The 18834-nt window shown below is 39.5% G+C and overlaps 2 protein-coding genes across 15 annotated transcripts in view; one reads left to right on the forward strand and one right to left on the reverse strand.

Annotated features, from left to right (window-relative positions):
* The window catches only part of CDH23 (cadherin related 23), a 785528-nt gene that overhangs the window by 80640 nt on the left and 686054 nt on the right, over positions 1-18834 (reverse strand). The gene's annotated exons all lie outside the window — the stretch shown is intronic.
* Positions 1-18834, forward strand: part of VSIR (V-set immunoregulatory receptor) — a 41337-nt gene that overhangs the window by 18479 nt on the left and 4024 nt on the right. The window contains exons 4-6 of the mRNA XM_061635228.1: positions 7194-7301; positions 12329-12356; positions 14120-14307. Coding sequence (XP_061491212.1) covers positions 7194-7301; positions 12329-12356; positions 14120-14307 — 324 coding nt within the window. The remainder of the gene's footprint in view (positions 1-7193; positions 7302-12328; positions 12357-14119; positions 14308-18834) is intronic.

Here is an 18834-nt window from a genome sequence, read left to right on the forward strand (position 1 = left end):
TGCTGAAGTAAATTCAGAGGAAGTATTTGTGCTGAGGTTCTTAGGAAGGACAAGAATCAAAAGTCCCCAGGTAGTAAAATCCTTGTGTTCTGATCTGCAGATAGTTTATTATCATGCAGTCATGAATGGTTGAATAGGAATATTAAGAGTTTACACAGAAGGTAGCGTACAATCCTCTGTGACAAACTCTGAAAAAACCAATGTAACTGGAAAACAAGAGGGGCTTGGATAATTAAAGAAGTGGACAGTTCAAGAAACAAAGATAATAATTTGAGGTGAGGTTTAGCTCTTTGTGCTGTATATGGAGTTGATGTGTTTGGAGAGCCACAGTGCCTTCAAATTAGTAAAGTTGTATATTACTTACAGTAAGTTGCAGGACCTTATAGTAAGCCTGCAAGCATTTTCTTTTGCTTTTGTAATATTAATGTCAAATTTATAAACATGGGGTAATAAATCTGTCATAATGCTGCCATGGGTGTTTACATAGCTAAGTCCTTACATAATTATTTAAAACACGATTGCATAGGTTTAATGGAACTTCTGTTAATAAAACACTTTTTAAAAAACGATCAAAACCAACCTGCTGTCAGACATATTCCATAATCAGCTCTAAATATACTAGTGCAGTTGTACCTCCTGGCTATATTTAGGTCAGGAGGTTACATATACTTTCTTCTTCTCTTCTTATTGTAAATGATCTCTTAAGTGAGGGTAAAAACCACTTTGTACTCCACTATCTTCCATGTCTTCAAAAATCAAAGCTTCCTCTCCCACATATGCTGGGTTACTTGGCCTATTACCAGCCTAGGGGCTATTCTGAATCTCTGGATATTTCTACACAAATCACTGCTTGCTGAAGTTTAGACTTACAGTGGCTTTTCCCCTCTGTAAGGGTTGGGGACCTATTAAGTTGGTCCACCCCCAGAGACTAATGGATCTGGATGGTTTCCAAAGGGCTCTGGGGAGTTTTCCGGCTGATAGGGCTGGTGCTCCCGTTGAAACCCTGGTTGAACTGTGGAATACAGAAATGACCCGGGCAGTTGACATGATTGCTCCTGAGCGCCCTCTCCTGTGTATAGCTTGTACGGCTCCATGGTATACCCCAGAGCTGAAAGCGATGAAACAATATAGGAGATGGCTTGAGTGCAGATGGAGACGAACTCCTGGTGGATGCAGTTACATACTGGTAAGTGCCCATGGTAAGCTGTATTTAAGGGCAGTGAGGGCAGCAAAACAACAATATTTTGCTGCCACTATCAAATCATCAGTCTGCTGCCCAGCGGAGCTCTTTCCGTCAAGGAGAAGGCTAGGTTGCACGCTATTTGACATGGTCCTCTATTCTACATGTAGGAAATCTTATGCTTGTGGAGAAACATGTAACCCCCTCTCCAAACTGCAGTCTGATGTGAGTTTGTCTAAGGAAGTTCTGGCACTTGACTCTGCTGGTTGTATAAACAGGTCATGACTCTTATTCTGTATCATACACATTTGCTGGACCATGAGTGTGCCCTGAAAATAATGTACTGAACTCATTCCAATTCTACACCCTCACCAATTTTCATAAGATTTTGACACATTTTTTCTGCATACCAGTTTTGGCATCTCACTGTTTATTTAGTTTAATAAATGGGATCTTTCACTTTAAAGAAGACTAGAGAGAATTTCAGGTTGTTACAGAAAATCCAGACAAACTCAGAGCTTGAAGTTCTTACTGTTCACTAGCTTGGCTGACTCATTACTGGATACCTATAGATACTGTACCTGTTTTTCAAATGGAAGCAGCTCTGTGTGAATGAAAGCCGCTCTTTACAATTTGGAAATGTTTAGTACTTCTTTCCCATTCTCATTTAGACAACCACCTACAGGTGTACTTAGCCATTTTTGTTTCTAGATCTGTTCTATCTATAATTTAGATACAATTTAATATCTGTAAATAAAAATTTAAATAACATCCCAGAAGAATATAAAAATCATATAAGGAACAGGTATGAGGCTTTAAACTTAGTTGACAGAGAACCAGAAGAACCATGGAATGAAGACAGATACATTTTCAGGCAAGAATAACTCTAGTTAAAAAGAAAGACCTCAATGGATGACTGAAGAAACTCTTAAAATGGTTAAAGAGAGAAGGAAAGCAAAAGCAAGAGGAGATAGAAACACGGTCAGAACCCTAAATACAACAATACAGTGACTAGTACGTAGGGACAAAGAGAACTATTACAATAGTTATTGTATAGAAATAGAAGAGGACAACAAAAAGGGTAGAACAAGAGCCCTATTCCAAAAGGTTAAAGAAGTTAAAGGGAAATGTAAACCACGAGTAGGGATGTTGAATAATCAACAGGGGAACACAGTAACTGACCGAGATGAAATAAAAGGAAGATAGACGCAATACACTGAAGAACTCTATAAAAGAGGTGCCAGGATGACAGATTCATTCACGGAAAAACCGTATGATGAAGAAACTTTAGAATGTGAAGTAAAAGCTGCTCTTAAAATACTCAGAAGAAACATATCACCAGGAACAGATGGTATACCAACATAGTTGCTACAAGCTACTGAGACTGGATCTGTCCAAATTTTGACAAAAATTTGTCAAGAAATATGGAAAACGAAACAATGGCCCACAGACTGGAAGCGTTCAATATATATCCCAATTCCAATGAAAGGGGATCCCAGGGAATTCAGTAATTGTCAAACTATTGCCTTAATATCCCATGCAAGTGAAGTGATGCTCAAGATTCTACAACAAAGGCTCTTACCATATATGGAGCAAGAAATGCTAGACGTCCAAGCTGGATTTAGAAAGGGAAGAGGCACCAGAGATCATATCGCAAACATACGTTGCATAATGGAACAGACCAAGGAATTTCAGAAGAAAATCACCCTGTGCTTTATAGATTACAGCAAAGCCTTTGACAGTGTAGATCATGAAAAAACTATGGAATGTTTTACAAGAAATGGGGGTGCCACAGCATCTGATTGTCCTGATGTGCAACCTATACTCTGGACAAGAGGCTACTGTAAGGACAGAATATGGAGAAACCGATTGATTCCCCATCGGAAAGGGTGTGAGACAGGGATGTATTTTATCACCCTATTTGTTTAATCTGTACGCAGAACATATCATATGGAAAGCGAGATTGGACCAAGATGAAGGAGGTGTGAAAATTGGAGGGAGAAATATCAATAATTTAAGATATGCAGACGATACCATACTACTAGCAGAAACCAGTAATGGTTTGAAACGAATGCTGATGAAAGTTAAAGAGGAAAGCACAAAAGCAGGACTACAGCTGAACGTCAAAAAGACTAAAGTAATGACAACAGAAGATTTATGTAACTTCAAAGTTGACAATGAGGACACTGAACTTGTCAAGGATTATCAATAGGTTGGCACAGTCATTAACCAAAATGGAGAGGATAGTCAAGAAATCAGAAGACTAGGACTGGGCAGGGCAGCTATGAGAGAACTAGAAAAGGTCCTCAAATGCAAAGATGTATCACTGCACAGTGAAGTCAGGATCATTCAGACCATGGTATTCCCAATCTTTATGTATGGATGTGAAAGTTGGACAGTGAAAACAGTGGATAAGAGAAAAATCAACTCATTTGAAATGTGGTGTTGGAGGAGAGCTTTGCGCATACCATGGCCTGCGAAAAGACAAATAATTGGGTTAGAACAAATTAAACCAGAACTATCACTAGAAGCTAAAATGATGAAACTGAGGTTATCATACTTTGGACATATAATGAGAAGACATGATTCACTAGAAAAGACAATAATGCTGGGAAAAACAGAAGGGAGTAGAAAAAGAGGAAGGCCAAACAAGAGATGGATTGATTCCATAAAGGAAGCCACAGACCTGAACTTACAAGATCTGAACAGGGTGGTTCATGACAGATGCTCTTGGAGGTCACTGATTCATAGGGTTGCCCTAAGTTGTAACGACGTGAAGGCACATACCAACAACAACAACAAAATAAAAATATGCTCCTGGTATGGAATTTGCATCTACCTATCAGAATCTGGATTTCACTGTCGTTTGAATCTGCACAAATGTAGAGTAAATGATATTCACTGTTCTAAAACACACCTTGCCAAACCAAATGGTAAATAGGTAAAACTTCAGGAACATGTGGTCGGACTTCTGGGAAGGGTTGCTTCGCCTGTCCCTGCCTTTGAGTTGAGCTCTTGTCTCAGAGGAAGCTTTTTCAGTTTTAAAATCAGTCAGAACATTTTTTTTTGGCTGGTAAAGACTTTCTCCCGGGCAGGCAGAAACCTAGAGATTAACCACAGAAGCTTGTGTTTGTTGGGGGGACTGGATTTCATTAGTTTATGAGAGAATGTTCAGCCAGCAACGCCAGACAGACTTCCAAACAAGCTCTAACTGATTAAGCGAGACGTTTATCTTTTCTTTAAAGAAAAACGGATTTCAACAGACAAGCATCCTTCTTTCTATCTTTATCATCTGGCTTAAATTGTTACAGCAAAAAGAGATTTGTCAGTGAATCAGCTATAAAGAATTCCTGGGTGAGTTATAACTCTTCTCTTTCATTTACGAAATTAAGGAGGAAAGAAATCGAGATGGCTTATCTTTGTTTTTATTGCAAAAAGCTGGCCTGGAATTATGCATTTTAAAGATACAAACGGATGAGGGATTTCTATTCCGAAGACAAAAAAATAAATAAATCTGATTTATGAACTTTTGAGTATTGTATGTCTGGGACTATTTTTTCTGGTCTATTTATTTCATTTTGACGAATCTGCTTGTTCTCGATGCCACTAACTGTTTTGATACTGTGAACTGAATTTGTTTTGCATTCCTGAACATATAAGAGATAAGGCAGGCTGTGCTGTCTACACTGTCTACACTGTGATGTCATCAGACTTGGAACATTAACCCCTTTGTTGCTGGAATAAGAAGTGGGGTTTTTTTTCTTCGTGGTTTTAAGAATGGCAATCAAGAAAGTGAATGAGACCCTGGAAGTAATTATGTTTCAGAAAATAATGGATGAGACTGAGATAATGAAACAAACCCTGAGACAGGGTAGACAGGAGATGAAAATTGAATTTGGCAAAATGAAGCAGGAGCTTAAAGAAATGGAGGAGGTTGATGAGATCAGAGATACAACTGAACAAACATTAGAAGATGAAAAAAGAAAAATTAAAGGGAAGATGCAAGCCCTGGAGATTGGAACAAATGTGGAACTGGAAAAAGACTTGGAGTTTATGGATATTAGAGATAAAGTTTACTGTTTGGAATTCAGCATTGTCCTTGAAGAAATTAATGAAGATATTAGAGATAAAGCTATCAATGTCTTGGATAAATTTCTGGTCTGGAATGATGTGATGGAGTTTGACATAGAAAAAATCTATAGAATTAATTACAGATATGTGACAATGGAAAAATTCTCAAGAGATGTGCCGGTGCATTTCGTAAAAAAGAAAAACAGAGATATGACTTTACAACAATATTTTAGCAACACATTCAGAATTGATGGCAAGAAAATATTTGTGATGAAGGAAATTCCCATCAGACTCTTATTATATGACTTTGGCTATGACAGCAAGATTATTATGGGACACTGATAATGGAAGAATGGCTACTGAAATTACTGGACCTAACAGGATTATTACGGGTGCAAGGATGGAAGATGGAAGATGGATTTCACACTGATAATGGAAGAATGGCTATTGAAATTATTGGACCTAACAGATTTGATGAGATGGATTAATTGACAAGTTTATTTGGAGAAAAATCGACAGATATATTTCTCAAGGAGTTGAAGCCTCTCTTTGACTTTTTGTGGAAAGAATAAAGTGATGTTTATGAGATTTGATGATTAATTAAGATAACTACTGGAGGAAAGTGATTTTGTAATATAATTTAAGAGACAGGTTTGTTATATATTGTAGACCTATAACTGATCTGCGACAAATCGGAAGTCAACATTTTATTTTATTGTTTAATTTGTATTTTTGTTTTGTTTTGTTCTGTTTTGTTTTTGAAAATTTGAATAAAAATTAATGATAAAAAAAAGGAAGATGTGGTCTAGCTTTGCTAAGAGAGCTTTGCATGCTACTTCATTAGAGAGCTTTGCATGTTATTTCGTTAGCTTGTAATGGATCTGAGCCAATGAACAATGAAACCAGCAGGTGTATTTTCACTGACTTCAGTGGAATCTGGGCTAAGTCCAATTGTTGCAATTAAAGCAGTGTCTTTTCTCCTGGATCTTGGTATTGATTACAGGGGACTCAACAAAATCTCGTTTAAGCATTTCTGAATCTCAGTCAAATTTGGAATACTCTTCGAAACATTAAAGTTCCTGCTATACAGATTTTTTTAAACAGTTCCTCCAAACTAGCTCAACTTAATCTTGAACAGTAAACCAATTTAATTAAATAAACACAAGAAAGTGTCTGGGACAATGTATGCATCTGATAGATTTATGTTAATAGGAAAGCAGTGGTTAATCAAAAATATTCATTTTAGAAATTTTTATTTACATATACAGCCTAATTTGTATGCAAATTTCACATAGTAGTTGAATAATTAAATATATTAGTTTTAAGAAAAAACAAAATGCTTAGTTCGTTTTCCGTCTACAAAAGATTCTTACAAAACAATAACTATTGTTATATATTGTGGACACAAATGATTAGAATTGCCACTTTTTTTTTCAGGGTTTCAGTGCCCTCTGACCTGCATTACAGGCATAACAGTAACAGATCTCAGTAACTTCATCTCAGGAATAACCTCTCCTCTATTAAATTTCTGTCTGATAGGAAACAGTGGCAACTGCACAAAGAATTAGCAGGCAGTAATAATATTGTCCTGGTGTATATACAAACACATTTATTATTTATCTCAAAACGTATGAAGCATTTATAATTATTACAGCCTTGTAAAATAGTAAAGGACATTAAACTGTAATTTTTTTAAGGACCAACAAAGTTCTGAAGTAATGAAAATCCATTTTGTTATGAAGGAATATCATATTGTAGCAAAAGAAACAACTTCCTAATAGAACTGAATTCCTTTTTATATTAAGGGCATTTTAGTTTCATATCTAAATTAGCAAATGTTCAGCCAATAGCTATTAGTTGTCAACTCAGAATACGCTCCAGTAATGAAAATAATTTTCTGCTTGCTTGCCAATTTGCCTCTCATTTCTTTGCTCTTTTTCAGACATCACAGCAGCTGCACTTGCAACAGGGGCCTGCATTGTGGGCATTCTGTGCCTTCCCCTAATTCTTCTCCTCATTTACAAGCAGAGAACAGCAATTGCTAACAGACGTACGTATTAAAATGTTCCCCTTCCCTTCCTCACTCCATTTCCTCTTTTTATGTCTCCTTACAGGCTTAGCATTCAATACAAAGTGATACACATATCCACTTCTTCTACTTTAACTGTGCCCTTTCAAGAGCAGAGACACCAATATGCAAATATTTATGCCATTACATGAATGATACCAAGTCATTTGGGTGAAAATAGGGTTACTACTGGGAGATCATGTGTGTCTCTTGAAGAGCTATGCACTGGTAAGAAATGATGTGGCAGTAGCTTCTCTGGGCCCTTCATTAGCTGTTCCCTCCCACATGCTGCAGTAAGCAGGACATGTTTTGCCTTACATTAGGCAGCAGGGGAAGGCAGCTGAGGGGGCCATGGAGAAGTTACGTCTGCATCATTTTTGCTGCTGTGGAGTGGTTTAAAATACCTTCCTGAACCCTGGATTTCAACATGGAAATCCTACGTGGAAGTGAAGTCAATGAAAAAGACCATGTTAATAAAAAAGGGTAAGGCATTGATAGCCTTCGGCACGAAAGCAAAAATGTTTCCATGAGCCATTTCTGGCCTTGTCTGAGTAACACCACTTCACATTGCCTGTGAGAAGCACTGAAGAACAGAGTGAGGCAACATATAGTGGTTTCATTGCTGAATTAGTTTAGATAAACCTAAATACAAATAACACTAATATTTGTATGAAGTCTGTTCTACCGTAATTCTACGTATTAGGAGTCATTCTGATTAAAGACCAACATTCCACATCTTTGTTGAGCAGGCTGTCAGCTGCTTTTATGTTCCAGACCTGACAGTGTCCCCCACCCGTTTGTTTATACTCATTTCTTGGAAAATGAATGACTGAGGGAAAATTGTAGCACAAAAGGGCAGAGCTACATAACAAAGCAGATCATGTTAAATTGTAGTGGGGTGTGGCACAGTGCTCAGTCATTACTTAGAATTGTATTTATATCATGTCTGCAATGTTTTTGCATTAGTATCTTCTTGGAGGGTACTTCTTGCTTTCTTCCCAATTTGAGTTGCATGGAGCAACTGGGTTTGTGCACAGCCAATTTCCATAGAGCAACAGGAATGACTTCTTCCTTAGTGTTGTTCTGGCTTGATAACTATACAATAGGGTGAGGGCTCACCGCAAAAGAAAAATCTGCTTCTCTTCCTTTTCCTAATGTCAGAAATTATGTAATGAACTCGACTAGAATGCATAAAAAAAATTGTTTTAGTCAATTTCACCTCCTAAGGGAAATTTTAAAAAAGGGGGTACAAAATTTATAATAATCTGAATGGCCACTTTAAACTTCTCCTTTCCCAAGCAGAAATAGATGCACATTCATATACACACAAGAATGCACTGCAGGATCTGGTTTATATGAATTCTTCCAAAAAAAATTTAAAAAATAGACCGGTTCTTCAATTGGTCTATAGTTGGTCAACTCTTCATTTGATTGATTTGCAGTGTCTGTCCTGCTTTAAGAACATTCACACGTGGAATGCTTGAAAGTCCATTAGCCAGAAGTGTGAAAAATGGTGTTGTTTTCAAATAATGGAAGGTACTTCTTCCATTTCATATTAAGACTGCAGATTCATTCAGGATAAACAGTGTGGTAAACCTCAGCAGCTGCTTGGTTCCTTTTATAGCTTAACAGGCAACAGTAGAGGCATGAAAGCATTAAAATCTGAAAATAATCAGACTAACCAAAGCACAGTTTATTGGACTGTTTTTGGTCCTTCCTCTTCTTCTCAGAGCTAATTTTAGGTATTGAAGTGAGGTATATTCCACACACAGCTCCATTTTAATATCTGCCCTTACTGCTTTAATTGACTATGCACAGTCCCACCAAATGTTCATTGTCCCACATTTTGAGGTTGGTATCTCCCCCCCCCCCAATTTCCCATTACAGAATTTGTGAAGTAGATTAGGAAATACTATGGCTGAATTCCAGTGCATTTTGTGGTTTTGAGGGGAGGGGATGGGATGGGAGGGGGAGAATCTGGGACTTCTCCCATTCTACTAAATTCCTGTAACACAGTTGTTGTGGGCAAAACAGTCAATAACACTCCTTCCCTATTTCTTGAAGGGAGATCCCCATACTGGGAGTTTGTCAACTCCTGCTACTAGGAGGCTTTTTTAAAAAAGAGCTAGCTCAGGCTAGTCTAAGGGCTCATCCAGACGACTGCAAAATGTGTGACACGCCTGCTATGTGTGTTCATTATTTTTCGGTCGTCCAAATGACGTCTCGCGCTGTTACGCATTTTCGCGGGTTAAATCCGCTCCTTGCAATACCAGCAAAAATGTGATTTGCTGTTTAAAATCGGGAATCATTCGCTGTGCCTTCAGGAGTTAGGATGCAATACCGCGGACTTTACAGCTGATGGGCGGTTCTTGGGCGTTTCCCCTTGCCCCTTCTCCTCATTCCAGCCAATCACATATCTGCACTTTTGCGCATGTGTGAGAATAAGCCCAGGAAAATTGAACCAATCATCGCAATGGTGGGGTGTTGTAGGGGGGTCTGCAACTACTGTGCAGATGCATTTAATTTTTTGCCAGCCTGCAAACTGGGTGGCCACTCTGGGAGAGATCTGCAATGCACAGCAAGCGAGAAAGGGGAGATGGTCGGTTCCAGCCTGCCTCCGGAAAGCTTTGTCAATTTCATTGTACTTGCTGGGGGTTTTGCTTCAAATCAGAAAAGCATACATTCGTTTAAGTGTGATATCGCAAATGCAAACTTAGAAAAGGGCTTGTGGTCGGTTTCAAGCCTGCTCCGGAAAGCTTTGTCAATTTCATTCTCTGTGGGAAGGAAAGGGAGAAGGGCGGGGGGAAAACACATTTCTTGCTTTTTTGGAGAAATAAGTGCAATTGCCAGCGTGTGTATCTCCTTAAATATCAATAAAGGCAGAAAAGCATACATTCGTTTAAGTGTAATATCACAAATGCATACAAGAAAAGTGCTTCTCCTAGGTTTCAAGCCTGCTGGGGAAAGCTTTGTCAATTTCATTCTCCTGGGAAGGCAGGCATGAAACTGACCGGCAGCCTTTCCTTCCCAGGAGAGAACTCCTTTACAGCCATATTGTGCTTCGTTGCAAAGGGGGAGAGGAGCATACGTAATTTTTTTGCTGACCAATTGGTTGATAGGGGGAGGTTTTAGAGGCGGAGCTTGGAAAAAGCGAAAAGAATGTAGGGGTCTTACCGCTGCATGTGTGGGTGCAAAAAAGCGTTTTTTTTTAATTGGGAAAGAGCGAACTAAAAGGCAAAGTGAGGACTATCAGATGACAAACCGAATATGGAAACTGTGGATTATCCTGCTCCGTTTGGATAAGTCCTAAGTGAGACCTCATCTTCTACTTTCATTCCAATTTTTCTCTGCCTTGCCTAGAAGGAAGCAGACTGAGTTAGGTCCCCTGATCAGGGCCGGCTCCAAAGGGCGGCCAGGTGGGGCAGGATTGCTGCCATGGATCATAGAGCAGGAGCTTTGGAGCCCCCACCATTCCCTCGTTCAACCTACCTTTCTTGGCTGTTTTGCAGCTGCGTGCACAGCATGGCCTTAAGGCCCCCAGCATGCCTGGGGCCGGCCCTGCTCCTGCTGAGAAGTTAGGAGATATCTCTAGAGACCAAACAAAGAATAAATGAGATCTCCTATGGAGTTTGGACCTATCTTGTGCAGTTTGGTCTGTGACTAAGCAACCTCCAGAGGATTTTCTTGCAGGCTCTGCCTAATCTAGAATCTGTGAGATGTTTCACATTGCTTAGTCATTCCCTGTCTCCTTAAGAGCTGTGCTTTGCAGCCTTGCTTCAATCCACCACATTCATGCATATTATAGACCTAGCTGAAGGTAATCAACTTGTGGATTCCTCCCCCCTTAAAAAAAAGAAAGAAAAAGAATCCAGTGTATCTCTTCCATTGCAGTTGCAAAACGTGCTCTAGATACTATAGTAGCAGTTAAGGAGGAAGTTGCTCTTATTGCAGAATCAAGTGCTTTTCAACTCAGCATGCTTAATAGAAGACTAGTGTTTCAGCTGATGTACAAAAAAGCATGTAGAAAAATGAAAAAAAATGTAGCAGGAAGTATTAAAAAGCGCAGAGGGTGTAGGAGAGAAGCAAATGGTGTCAAATCAAATAGGAAGATGAGAGTGAACCTCTGAGTTTCTACATTCCTGGAGTTGAAGTGGCATAACTAGTATATGCTAATCAAGTGCACTCTAGTTTAATTAAATGGAACAATTTCTAGTCTCAAAATAAATTTCAGAGAGGGTGGATAAAAACTGATGATTTAAGAAAAAACACCCTGATTTTTTAAACAATTGTTAAAAAGAATTGTAAATAAGTTTCTCTTAAATAATAAAATAATATTAAATATTTAAGTCCTACAGTTAATATCTAAACCTATTTAATACCTTCTACCAGATACACTGAGTTATAGGAAGCTTTTCTATATAACTGAAGAACCATTTCGCACATACAAGTAGTTACACTACTACTTAGGTATTTTATTTTCATCTCATAAAAATAAACTGTTCTAGATTGTTCAGTAACTAACAAATATTGCTTCAACCTAGTTCACATGTTTTCTGTATTCTCATTCTTAAATTTTAATTTTTGCTTATCCATAAGAACTTTTTCACTAACAAGGAAATGGATAAAATAACAGACTGGATACAGTTCCAGACCACTGCTAAACTGCTTAGATCTGGTATCTGTGTGTCATGTGGATTAACAGTTTCCACTTCTCTAGTACAAATCACCAAACTAATAAACTCAGGACAAAAGAGAGAGGAATTGGTTGCTTAGGAAAAGCAACACAAACAGTCTTTAAAGATGAAATGGAAAGGGACTGCATATCTTTATATACACTATCGCCCCTTTATCCATAGGAGAGACCTCTTGGGTAGAAAAAAATCTTGCTTGTAGTTCTTGGCCTAAATGACATTGCGTTTTTTCTATGCCTGAAATTCTATCACCTCAATTTTTTATGTGAAATAGGACCACAGTTAGGAACAGTAACAACATTGTATTCCTTTTTGCAGGTGCTCATGAGCTTGTCAGAATGGAGAGGTGAGAAATTCTAGTTTACTATATGTTATACATTTACTTCACAATTTGGCCTACACTCCTCAAGGGTGACTTGCAATAAAATCAAGTGAGGTTAACACATCAATAATATCACAAGTAGTTGTGGGGCTTTAAAGAGCCCAAAGTAATGCAGCAGCCTACCAAGATCAAGCAGCAATCCCAAAAGTCTTCTTCATAAAGTCTGAAAGGTTTGTGTTTAGCAGGCCTCCCTAGAAAAGGAATTCTACAAGAAAGATACCATTGATGAGAAGGCCCTACTCCTAGCAGATGTCAAACTAACCTTCCTAGATGTTGGTGTCTGGAGTAGAGTTTCTAAAGTTGATCTAAGAATGCTGATGTAGTGAAGGTTAAGATATGTCATATGGGTTGAGTTGTTCCTTGAGATACCCTGGGCTACAACATTTAAGACTTTAAAAATCAAAGCAGCACTTTAAATTGCTAACTGGCAACCAACTGAGTATTCATAGAAATAACATTATATGTTCCATGTTTCCTTAGCAGCAGATGGCTGAAAGCCTGTGGGTCACAGTTTCACTTACCACTCAACAGTGTTCTACTGTTAGCTAAAAGAAACCCTATAGCTCTAGCCAACACTCTTCATGGCTAGCTTTAGGATGGAGGGGAACCCTGGGCTACAACATTTAAGACTTTAAAAATCAAAGCAGCACTTTAAATTGCTAACTGGCAACCAACTGAGTATTCATAGAAATAACATTATATGTTCCATGTTTCCTTAGCAGCAGATGGCTGAAAGCCTGTGGGTCACAGTTTCACTTACCACTCAACAGTGTTCTACTGTTAGCTAAAAGAAACCCTATAGCTCTAGCCAACACTCTTCATGGCTAGCTTTAGGATGGAGGGGAACTTGCCACATAGACTTTGACTGCACTGCCCATATCTTTCTTGTAGTCTCTTTGCAACAGGCAGCATGCCAGTATGGAGCGTTCAGCAGGCTGGCAACAGCAAGCCAATAAAGAGGGAGAAGATTTTGACCCTTCATCCATGTACTCTACCCAAGGTTTACCTTCTGCTGAACTTGGTTATACATTACTGGTTTACATACATATCCATTGTCAGCCTAATCCGTTTATGAACCTCATCCTATAAGCCAAATAATGCAACATTCTCAGTACAAAATAAACTTTTATGTACTTGATTTTTGTTCTGAAAGAGAGTAAATTGGTTACAAGCTCACCTAACCAGAGGACAATCTAACATGCATATTTCTCTAGCATTATCGGCTAACAGATTTTTCTGTAGCTTATATTAATAAAAATATTGCCCCCTTTGTTCTAAAATGAACTGACTAAAGCAATGTTGCTTTTCTGGCTGTGCAGTTTCACTGAGAAACCAAAACTGTATGGATAAACAAGACACTGGAGGGTAAAAATTAATCTTTGTGCTACTACTGACATAAGCAGAGAATAGTTACTATATTTTTAAGAAATAGTGCTGGAAACTTGGCTTTATAAAAATATTTTGAGCAAAAATAGACCTCTACTTGGTTTGAAGCTGACTCAGTTCTTAGTAAGTATCGAAATCGTCATCCAGTCAGCACTGAACACATGTTAGAACATCAGTTCTTCTTTTCCCCTCCCCTTGGTATAACAAATGCAGAAATAGCAGTATTCTAAAATTTTATTTTGTTTTCCATCAAAGTAAAGAAGATTGGGGAGGTGGAGAGATGAATGAGATTCTGGTTAGTGATTCTGGTTAGTGTCCTGAATCTGTGCTTTTTTTTGCAGCAATGTCCATGGCATTGAGAATCCTGTCTTTGAGGCCATCCCTACCATTAATTCGGAATCCAAAGCCAGGCCACAATTAACATACATGGCCAGCCGCCAGTTATCGGAGTCAGGCCGGCATCTTCTCTCAGAACCAAATACTCCACTCTCGCCCCCACTCCCAGGAGACTGTTTCTTCCCATCACTGGGTAACTATCCAATTTGTGTGTGTGTGAGTGAGTGAGAGAGAGAGACAGAGAGATATAGCAGTGAATATATATAGCTACAGGTACATTATATAGATATGCTTGCAGGTATGAGATATGAGTTGCATTCTCTATGATGTGCCATACTACATTTCTTCCAGAGAGTTGAATTAATTGGACCATGGCATTCACAACTTGATCTCTATCTTCTGGTAATTCTATTCTGCCCAATGGAACCATTCCTCTATTGTTTACAGGTAGGAGCACAGGATTCTCATTGCAGTTAATTATTGAATCTAGGGCCAATTTCGCATAGGGAGAACCCCTGCTAAATCAAGAGGAGACAAATTAAAGTCTTGGCAAGACTCTGACTTAATCAGGGCTCCTCTGTACTGTCTCCTTACTCTAATAAATTCTTTAATAATAATATTCATTCAGTACCTGGTTGTTTCTGTCCATTGTGGTCTCTTAGATACTTGTTTGTAGCTAATAGTCTCTCCCAACAAACGATTTTGTGTCTCTCGTCCCAAACTTACTGTGCAGCTGTTTAGATTTTATGTCTCTTCACTCTTTTTTCACCTTGGTCATTTACATATTATTAAGTATCATGTTCACCACTCACATCTTACTATCACTGGTTCTTCTAATTGAATAACTGACCTTGGACAGGCATAGGCAGCTGCTTATTAGCCTCAGCTTCATTTTTTGGTAGTTGATGGAGTTCAGGAGTTCTTATCTGTGGACACTATTTTTTCTTGTCCATTCTGGCCTTCAATTAACAGCGTTTGTAGATTGATGACTCTCATTGGTTGGGGAGACTTCCATCGAAGATGTAGGGCTGGACTCTTGGTAATTCTTCTTCTTCTTGAATTAATTCCCCCAGTTTAGGAATTGCTGTTTGCTGGAAGTGAAGATTCATTTGTACACCATACCTTAAAAATATGGAGTTCTACCATCCTTGCTTCTGGGCAAATTGTTCACTCCTATTTGCACATCTGAAATTAGGGTGTACCACTTTTGAGGTCTATTGGCTGACAACTTGGAAAAGCATGTTTTTATCCCATAGACCTTATGTTCCACTGTCCCAGGGCTCTGGGGTGTGAAAAGATGCGCTGAATTCCTCTTTAATCCCTTCTTCTCTGTCCAGCAGAGGTGAAGCATGCTCCCTGATCTGAGTGCAAGGTTTGGGAAATTGCAAGCCCAATGAGATTGTTGAGAGCTCTTAGCTTGGTGTCAGCCCCTTGATATCTAGTGGGGTACAACCACGTAAATTCATGTGTGCTATGACAGGAGGGAGAACTCTTACAATGCCATCAGGTTTCTCAATTATGCACATAACATTTTCAAACAATAGTCATTCTTTTCTGGATATCCTATTGGATTCCTGTGTAGACCCACTTACACATTCTAGCACAGAATCTCTGTTTGCCTGTTAAAGCTGTTACTGAGCCCTATTTATTTATTTGTGATTTGATTTATATCCCGCCCTTCCTCCCAGCAGGAGCCCAGGGCGGCAAACAGAAGTGCTAAAAACACATCAAAACATGATAAAAACAGACCTTAAAATACACCAAAACAAAACAACTTTAAAAACATTAAAAAAAAAAGCTTTTAAAACATCTTTAAAAAAGGGTTAAAACATTAAAAAAATATATTAAAAAGCAATTCCAACACAGACACAGACTGGGATAGGTCTCAACTTAAAAGGCTTGTTGAAAGAGGAAAGGTTAATTAACACTTATATGGCTGCTCCTAGAAGTAAACTGGGCTATCTGCTAAAATGTTACCGGTTTTGTGTAGTGTTTCTGACTTCTGATGTCTTGGAACTAGCACAACTTCAGTCAGTGGATTAGTCTGTTTAATCATGGCTGTCTTTTCTGCAGGCAAAAGTTTTCTTCTGTTATTCATAAAATCATTTGATACCCTTGTGGGTAAATCTTCAGTATCGGTCTGGGCCAAATATGTAGAGTCAGTCCTTATTAGAGTAGGTGCTTTATCTTTAGCAGCTTCTGTGAGTGCTAGTTCCAGCGCAGCTATTTCGGCATACTGGGTGGAATGGTCTCCAAGGGGTATCTTCCATTCTTGCAGAACTTACATTTAGCCATCTATCCAGAGTATCTTTAAACAACTTGTTACAGCAGATTTATTTTTCCCTTCTATCTTGGAATTCATATTCTTCATTTGGGCACGTTTGGTACAAAAACACTTTCTTGGGCTGGGTTTCAAAGTCAAGAAAGTCTTCAGCTGCTCCGGAATATTCTTCATGATAAAAGGTTATTGGAGTATTCTCTAACATGGATTGTCAGTTTAACCACCTTTTATGAACTGCTTTCTCAGCCACTGCTGATTTCTTGTAGGCGTGTTGGAGTTCTTAAGGCAGAATGGGTTGCCCTTGAGTCATATCACGTGCAGTTAACATGTGTTAATAATAAGCCTTTCTCTTGGTGGCTCTTCATATCTTCCTTGTGGTTCTCTTGATGGGGCTAGCTTCCGCTGCCTCTGTGGTTCTTTATATCTCCTCTGTGGAATTCCTTGAGATCTGTGAGCTGACTGATCTCAGCTTTGTCCCTGCATGTCACTTCAATCTTCTTCTACCTCCAAATCTCTGCCCTTGTCTTCCAGTGTGAACTTCTTCAGCAGTCTCCTTCTCTCGAGCTCCCTGAGTTCTTCCCAACGGATCTACACTCAAGGTGTTCTGGGCTCAAGCTAACACTGCCTCGAACTGTTCTGCTCTTCTACAGTCATCTGGTAGAGCTTCTAAAGCTGTATGCACTGCCAACATTAATGCTTGTCCTCTCAGCAAACTCTTCATTATGCCATATACAGTGGTGTAGGCTCCTGGAGCCAGGCACATTTTCCCTCTGTTTTTGCTGTATTGGCCAAAACAGGTTGTAAGTTAGAGGCTGCAATATGTCCATGCGCCTTTACATAGAGTACTGCCACAGCATCACTCCAACTGCCACATTCATTCTCAGTCAAGGCCAAAGATGCTGGCACTAAGGCATTCATCAATCTCTTGTGTATATTTGCTGATGGAATTGGGACTACCCCTTCTATAGCAGCCATACTCTTGGAAATCCACATTGCCACATCCTTCACACCAGGTGTTGGTCCCACAACTCCTTAAACCACCTGTATGGGTAATGCTTCGGGTACCTCCCTATACTCGCCAAGAACAGGTGCTGGCGCTCCTGCATACAATTCTTGCCTGATAACTAAATATTGTATTTTCAGAACGTCATACTCTTGAGCCATATCATCTCTGTTGACTACAGCTGGCATTTCTTCAGGAGTTAATGGGGTATAATTTCTCCCCTCATCAACCCAGGGATCAGTTGTCCTTGTTGCTACTGGCATTGATCCCAATCAGGCAGCTACCCTCACTTCTCTGGCTCAAATATGTCCATCTGCTCTTTCATATGCATGTGCATGATCATATGTACATCCTGGAACTCCTTCACTGGGATCAGCCACGTATCCTGTTAACCAATCTCCATTTGTCATCTCAAAGACCACAAATTCCTCACCTGCAGGCTCTTCCACCAACGCTATGAAAAGCAGCTAAAAAGCCTTCTCTGTCAGCAAATGGTTGTGCCATGACTGAAGTTTGTGTCTTCCCAAGATTTTTCCTGTCTTGGGGTACAGGGATATATGCATACCCTGCCTCCCAGCTCTCTCTGGCTGAGGAAACCAGAGTTTTTTATACTTGGTCTAATGATTTTCTCAACCGATTAGAGCAAATATTTAGGAAATCAGATGTGACTGCAGTTTATCTAACTCCTCTTCAGAACACATCTCCTGCTAGTGACTCTTGGCTATGTCACCACCTGAAATAGTCTGAATATCTCTTTTGCGCTTATGCACAGATTCGAGGGTTCTTCACTTATCCCTTAACCCTAAGGCTGCATAAGTCCTTGTATGAAGCAACTGTACTCGCCTAGACTCGTGCTGCGCCTCAGCAGTAAATCTAATACAGACTTTAAGAGGAAACCCTCACTAGAAATCTGTCAGGACTAGGGAGAAATAGCAGCTGAATCAAGCAAGGTATCCAGAGCAAAGCTTTGTCCCGATTTCTTGGATGAGTTTCAGTTAGTACAGCTTGAGGACGTTGACAAGGTACTTGGACAGGTTCGTGCAACCACTTCTGTGCTGGATCCTTGCCCTTCTTGGCTAACAAAAGCTAGCAGGGATGGAACAGCCGGCTGGGCCAAGGAGGTGATTAATGCCTCCCTGCGAGAGGGGGTGGTCCCTGGCGGCCTGAAAGAGGCAGTAGTGAGACCATGCCTGAAGAAACCCTCCCTGGACCCAGAAAATCTTAATAACTATAGGCCGGTAGCAAATGTTCCATTCCTGGGCAAGGTCCTTTAACGAGTGGTTGCAGGCCAGCTCCAGACACTCTTGGATGAGACTGATTATCTGGATCCATTTCAGTCGGGTTTCAGGCCTGGTTTTGGCACAGAAACAGCCTTGGTCGCCCTGTATGATGACCTTTGTCGGGAGAGAGACAGGGGGAGTGTGACTCTGTTGATT

This window comes from Rhineura floridana, chromosome 7 (assembly GCF_030035675.1).
Source record: "Rhineura floridana isolate rRhiFlo1 chromosome 7, rRhiFlo1.hap2, whole genome shotgun sequence".
Taxonomy (NCBI): Eukaryota; Metazoa; Chordata; class Lepidosauria; order Squamata; family Rhineuridae; genus Rhineura; species Rhineura floridana.